Source organism: Antrostomus carolinensis, unplaced genomic scaffold (genome assembly GCF_000700745.2).
Source record: "Antrostomus carolinensis isolate BGI_N321 unplaced genomic scaffold, ASM70074v2 scaffold10078, whole genome shotgun sequence".
NCBI lineage: Eukaryota > Metazoa > Chordata > Aves > Caprimulgiformes > Caprimulgidae > Antrostomus > Antrostomus carolinensis.
Window position 1 is genome coordinate 1 of NW_010330916.1, and position 7,261 is coordinate 7,261.

The 7,261-nt window shown below is 43.6% G+C and overlaps 1 protein-coding gene across 1 annotated transcript; it reads right to left on the reverse strand.

The window, feature by feature from the left end:
• Positions 1-2,502: 2,502 nt before the first annotated feature.
• On the reverse strand, positions 2,503-4,914 carry ANKRD66 (ankyrin repeat domain 66; the record flags this gene model as incomplete). The annotated part of the gene is made up of 2 exons (XM_010173064.1): positions 4,764-4,914; positions 2,503-2,731 (listed from the first exon to the last, which is right to left on the reverse strand). Coding segments are annotated over exons 1-2 (368 nt in total), but the record flags the coding sequence as incomplete, so codon positions are not given.
• Positions 4,915-7,261: the final 2,347 nt, after the last annotated feature.

The following is a 7,261-nucleotide window of genomic DNA, read 5'->3' on the forward strand; positions in this document are numbered from 1 at the left end:
ATATATATATCTGATGCAAATTATGCATTTGTGACTCAGAAGCAGCTGAAGCAGCTGTGTCTTGAAGGCTGTTTCCTGTTCTTTGCATGTCCATGCAAACCTCGGTGAGTGGTATGGGTACTCTGTAGCAGAATATTCCCAATATTTACATGTAAATAAGATTTACATGTTGATACATTTAATATTTCCGTGTTGATGCAAACAGTCCCCAGCACAGAGCAGTCACTCAGCATGGTCACACAGCCAGCAGCACCTGGGGTCAGACACAGCGTGCAAGGGTCATGGAGGTGCTAGAAGGAGCTGAACTGGGATTCAGGAAGGATTTGCATGTTCATAGCCCTGTTTAGATACACGTCAGCCCTGACAGACCCTCAGACTGTTATTTTTAAAATTGCCTTTTCTCCCTTTTTGCATGACAGGCAAATATCCAAAACTGATGCTGATGTCCTGTAACTAAATATCCCTCATATTTACATACCAATACCACAGACACCGTGAGCAGAGGGTAAAGCTACTCTGCTGCACAGCATTGGTGTGCATACTGGGACCCCTGACAGAAGAAGGACATGGATCTACTGGAGCCAGTCTAGAGGAGGCCACGAGGATGATCAAAGGGCTGGAGCACCTCTGCTGTGAGGACAGAGAGTTGGGACTGTTCAGCCTGGAGAAGAGAAGGTTCCAGGGAGACCCTCTAGTAGCCTTCCAGTACCTGAAGGGGCTCCAGGAAGGCTGAGGAGGGACTTTGGACAAGGGCAGGGAGTGATAGAACAAGGGATGATGGCTTTAAACTGGAAAGGGTAGGTTTAGATGAGATATGAGGAAGAAATTCTTTAGTGTGAGGGTGGGTGAGACACTGGAACAGGTTGCCCAGAGAAGCTGTGGATGTTCCCTCCCTGGAAGTGTTCAAGGCCAGGTTGGATGAGGCTTTGAGCAACCTGGTCTAGTGGAATGTGTCCCTGCTGATGGCAGGGGGGTTGGAACTGGATGATCTTTAAGGTCCCTTCCAACCCAGACCATTCTATGATTCTATACCTACATTTAATTTTCTGTCTGTAGTATACATTGGTACTGCCCAGCTCGACCAGAGCTGTGCAGCACTGTCTGACCATGGACATCACCCTGGGACCTTCTGCACAATTGAAACAGCAGAAGGTAATCACGATTATACTACAAATTCCAGTAATTCCTCCTAGTTAACTCCAAGTTTGCTGACATGAGGAGGTGACAGTGTTGCATGAGGGTGAAGGCATCCACTGTGGTTGTAAATTATAGTGTTTGGGCTTAAAAAATTGGTTCCTGAGCTCCAGTGACAAGCTCTTTGTTGCCCACAGGCTGAGTTAGGACTGTGAGGTGATCATACAGGCTTCGTGTGTCCATGGGCATTCAAAGCATCTTCCTAGTTATTAAGATTTCCCAGCCATGGTCCTAGCTGAGCCATGCGGTTGTGAGGCAAGTCAGGCTAGCACATGGCTCTGAAACACAAGTTATCCACTTTAAATTAGTCATTCACTTCAGAAAACCCTCCATCAGCTCCATGAGTTGCCCTAGGCTGTTGTCTAGGTGGCTTGGACCGAGGTGTCAATCATTCTGTCAATCATTCTGTCAATCTTTCTCCCAGCCTCTGCCTGTCACGGACATCACCCATCGGCATCATCCAGGTAATTCCCCCACCCTTGCTGTCACCTCAGTACCACAGCTCTGGTGCACAGCCAAGTGCTACAGACTTGGCAGGACTTAACAGTGAGATTAGTGCAAAAAATGACAGCATTGAATAAATAGGTAAGCAATTGCTATAAATGATTAATCAAGAGCAACAAGCCTGCAGACCTTTCACTCTCTGGGACAGACAATATTTACTTATTCTGGTATAGAAACTAAGCAAGCCAAGATTTGAGAACAGTACAAAGAGCAAAACCCTCCTCTGGAAGCAAGGGTCTCATTCTCAAAGAACAGGCAAACCTGAGCTGATCCCAGCTAGGGTCTAGGTAGTAAAAAACCTAATTAACAAAGCTTAGGTATCAGCTGCTGGATGTTTAAAATTCTTTAAACTGAAGGTCTAAGGGAAATAAGAGCTGATTCCTCTCTAGATGATCTTTAAGGTCCCTTCCAACCCAGATCATTCTGTGATTCTATTATTCAGTATTCACCACCCTCAGGAGTTAATACTCATTAGTTCTTACTTTCATTACCATTGCCTAATAATTGCTCTGTAATATCCCTATAAAAACAATGATGTCATGAAGTGGTAACAATTTTGAAAACATATGAAGGCAAACGATAGAAGGCAGTGGAAAAAATGAACGTCTTCTCAATGGCTTCCTCGTGACAAAGACCCCTATTTGCTTATCAAGCACTACTCGTGCTTGGTGGCTTTGATAGGCTTTAGGTGGAAAGATGAGTAACACACTCGTATTTGTTCTGGTCCTCTATACAACAGTCAATTTAATTTTCATTGCTGGAGCCCCACCACCTGCTGCAGTGGGACCAGCCATTGCTACTCACATTTCTAAGAACTTGGAGCAGTCTTGGTGACCATAGATTTCTGCAAGCCTCTTGGGAGTGTCGCCAAAGAGGTCAGCCGCATCCATGGCAGCGTGCAGGGAATGAAGGGTGCGAAGCACCCCCAGCCTCCCCGACTCAGCAGCAAAGTGAGCCGGAGTCCAGCCCACATCGCTCCGCAGGCAATGCCGGGCGCCGTGTTCCACCAGGAGCTTGACCAGTTCCGACTGGCCTTGTGTTGGGCAGCAAAAGAGGGAGAGAAGATGCACCTGTGTTAGTCTTTATACCTTCAGGATGCAGAAGATGATCACACATTTGGTCATAATTCCCTCAGTCATACAATGATGGATTTTACCCATGATCTGGCTGTTTGATTTATCAAATAAATGATACTCATTAGAAAATGCTGACTTTTTTTTTCCAAACTAGATTGCTAGAAGCAGTCTAAACTAGATTGCTAGAATGCCAGAAGCATTTTCCAGCAAAAATAACAATGAAATCAAAAAACTTTCTACTAATTTCTGAGCAGCACGTCTCAATTAGCCATTGGCTAATTGGTTATTGACTATTTCATTGTTTCATTTTGGTTTTTAGTTCAATGCAAAATAAAATCTGAACATTAAAAACCTGGAAAACCTGTAAACAGCTTTACTAAAACAAAGGGTTCTTTGATAGGAGATAAAGAGATTACTTGTTTTCATTCATCTTCATATTTTTCCAACTTGAGGAATTGCTTAAAGAAGGAAAAAAGTAATTTCTACTCCCGTTCACGCTGCCTTGATGGAGTTAGATCATTCCCCACAGCATCTAGGCCATGCTGAGCAGCACATCTCAATCAGTCATTGACTATTTTGTTGTTTCATGTTGTTTCATGTGTTCAATGCAAAATAAAATCTGAACATTAAAAACCTGGAAAACCTGTAAACAGCTTTACTAAAACAAAGGGTTCTTTGATAGGAGATAAAGAGATTACTTGTTTTCATTCATCTTCATATTTTTCCAACTTGAGGAATTGCTTAAAGAAGGAAAAAAGTAATTTCTACTCCCGTTCACGCTGCCTTGATGGAGTTAGATCATTCCCCACAGCATCTAGGCCATGCCAGCCTCTCACCATCCTTTCACAATAACCTATTGCTATAGAAATCTGTTTTTCTTGCTGGCCATGGTTTTCAGTGCTTATTTTGGATTTATCAGAGCTGGGCATAGCATTTAAAAATCTCTATTCCCCAATTTCATGCTTTGACAATTTACATTTTTAATCACATTAACTTATTATATATATAATGTTGCTGTCTATCTACACATGCATGAAACAGCTTTTCTTAAATAGCCCATTTCCCTTTTCTGCTGCCCAATGAGTAATCAGGGCAAAAGTGAAGCATGGTGTCAAGAGTAAATCAGCAAATCACACAATTTCTGAGCAAAGACAGCTGTGATGATGTTGAGATCCCAACGTGTAACAAGCACCCTCACCACAAAGTATAGATCCAGTTTCCCCAGTTTCCCATTTTACACTGTGTACAATTATACATTGTATTATATATTAATATAATTATATATTATATTGGGGGGGTTGTTGTTTGGTTTTGTTGTTGTTGTTGCATTCAACATCTCTTGAGGCTGCAAAGGGATATTTGACTTTAACAGACACTTCTGATGGTGAAGGAGCTGCAAACAACTCTGGTCCTGTGTTGTTCCTTCAACCAGGTGGGATAAAGGGAGGACAATGTAAAACACATTGTAATGATTCTGTTCTACTGGGTTTGGTAAATGCCTGGTATACATGCAGTGGGGTTGATTTTCTGCTCATTCTTGCAGGTGTATAAGAAATAACTCCTGTGCACTGTATGAAGTCACCTCTTAGAAAAGTAATGTGGGGGACAAGCAGACATGCTATAGGTACATAGTGTGTAAATTGTAAATTTTTACATATGATCAAAAAAAAGTTAAAAGATCACTTTGATGATAAACCCATAAATTATTTTGCAAGCAAGATTCCCATTTAAATTGATATTTTTCTCTTTTTCCTCAGTAAGGACAAAAGGATCAGATATGAGTTGTGACAACTTCCAGCATTAATTGCCATCATGGCAAGACGTAATTACTATCAGCATCATAGAATCATAGAATCATAGAATCATAGAATCATAGAATCATAGAATGGTTTGGGTTGGAAGAGACCTTAAAGATCATCTAGTTCCAACCCCCATGCTATCATCCTTTACAACACAATGCTGTGGTAACACAGCACAGGGTGCCCTTACCTTTTGCAGCAGCCCAGTGCAGCGGGGTCCTGTCGTGCCAGTCAACATCCTTGTGATTTGGGTCGCAGCGCCCTGTCCTCAAAATCTCTTCCACTAGGTCGTAGTCCCCCAAAGCCACGGCTTCGTGGAGCTCTGTCATGCTGCACACTTCAGAAAGGTGCCTGGTAAAAGGGCAATGGCATTTAGTGGGTGTTCACTGATGTATCAGCTCCTCTCGAGAGTGATTTTAATTGATCAAGCAGCATCTGGATTAAAAATGAGATATGTGCTGTGAGAAAATAGGAGTTATCAAAAAAAGAAAAAATAAAAGAAAGGAAGAAAAAAAAATCATCTCTCTTCAAATCAGTGAACATAGGCTGATGGTGATGTTTAATTTACAGTCATGGAAATCTGGAGCAAAGTGTAGCCCTTTATACAAAGGACTCACAGACAAAGCCACGCTGCAGCTCTCAGGGATGTTGCTAAGAACAACCAGCTCAGGTCAAACATTTGGCACAGGTCTGTTGGCACTTGTGTACCATGGAAACTGGCTCCTCCCTTGCCAATGCTGCAGATCCATTATCAGTGGCATTTTATTGCAATGAAAGAAATGTCTGTGCAAGTACCTTCTGATGTTCTTTGGTGCAAATAATGTAGCTGTGCCATATTGCTTAAAAATCTCATCTCCATAGCTGTGCTTTGGACTTTCCAGTCCCATACAACAGAACCCCATCAAGAAATGCAAGTAGATTTTCAGCCCCTGCAAAGCTGTGGATTTCAATGATCACACCTATGCTGGGGATATTTTCTTGCTGCTTTGCTGGCAGGGAATTTAAACAGCTTCCAAGGATCACTACAGTGCCCCTGAGGATGGAAACACTGCAATATTTTCTTCAGTCTGGCCAAATCCATGGGGAGAAATTTATATATTCCTGTATTGACAGCTAGTCTTGAGGTAATTAGTCCAGTCCATACACCAGAAGAGTTTCAGGATTTAGGACTAGTTGGAACTAGATGATCTTTAAGGTCCCTTCCAACTCAGACCATTCTATGATTCTATTATTTGCTCCAGATTTTGCATCGCATTTACTTCATGAATTGATCTTCACAGACTGAAAGAGGGTGCAGTTTCCATGTTGTGTTGGGTTTGTGTGGTGGGGGGTTTTGGCAGCAGCAAAGGGGCCACAGGGGTGGCTTCTGTGAGAAGCTTTCAAGAAGCTTCTCTGGCTTCAAGGCAGACCTGCCTCCAGCCCAGGCTGAGCCAATCATCAATGGTGAAACACCTCTTTGAATCCATATTTAAGAAGAGGAAAGACCAGTTGAGCAAGAACTTCAACAACAGAGATAATCTGCAGAGGAGAGAGGAGGGGGATGTGAGAGAGTCAGCTATGCAGACAAAGACCCACAGGCGCTTGTAACTATGTGGAGAGCTCACAACAGAGCAAAAGACCCCAGAGATGCTCATGCCAATGTGGGGAAAAGAGGTCCACCAGAGCAGAGATCCACCTCCAGCCCTTGGAGGACCTCATGCCAGAGCTGAGGGCTGCAGCCAAAGAAGTCCATGACCCCATGGGAAGACCACGCTGGAGCTGTTTGTTCCTGAACTGATGTAGCCTGTGGGAGGGACCCACGCTGGAGCAGAGGAGAGTGTGAGGAGTCCCTGACCTGAGGAGGAAGAAGCGGCAGAAACAATGTGTGATGAACTGACCCCAACGCCCATTCCCCATCCCCCTGCACTGCTGGGGTGGGAGAGGAGGTGGAGAAATCAGGAGTAAAGTAATTGGAGGCCAGGTAGAAGAGAGGGGTGGGCGGAAGGTGTTTTAAGATGTGGTTTTACATCTCATTATCTTACTCTGATTGCTTGGTAACAGATTAAATTGATTTTTCTTCCCCAAGCCGAGTCTATTTTGCCCTCGACCATAACTGATGTGTGAACCCTACCTGTCCTCATCCCAACCCACAAGCCCCTTTGTTATATCTTCTCTTCCCCACCCCACCAGAGTGAGGGGAGTGAGCGAGCAGCTGTGTGGTCTTAGCCAAGCTAAACCACAGCGCATTCATCATGTTGGAAAGGACCAACATTGGAGTTTGCAGAGGCCAATGTGAGGAAGATTTGCAACCCTAGGGGCTACATCCTGGGAGCCAGATGTGGATGGGGCTATTTCTCTGCTCCCAGCTCCTATATACATCACAATTACCTCCCAAATCCAGGCTGGAAGGACACACCACCATCCCCACTCTGCTTTCTTCTAAAAAAAAAGATGAGATACAAAGTTCAGAGAGAATCACAGCCTGCTTCAGTAGGTCCCCCAACCTAGGTGGTTGGACTGAGTAAATCAGATCCAAGGGAAAGACCCATACATGACTTCTACTGAGTTTGACTCCTGCACATCTGGGAATAACTGAACATATTAAAAAAATATAATAAATCTTGGAGCTCTTTGGTGGGCCACAAAAGTATCATTGGTTTTGGCACGTCTATGTCATTTTAACCACACTGATCTGTTCAAACCAGTGAT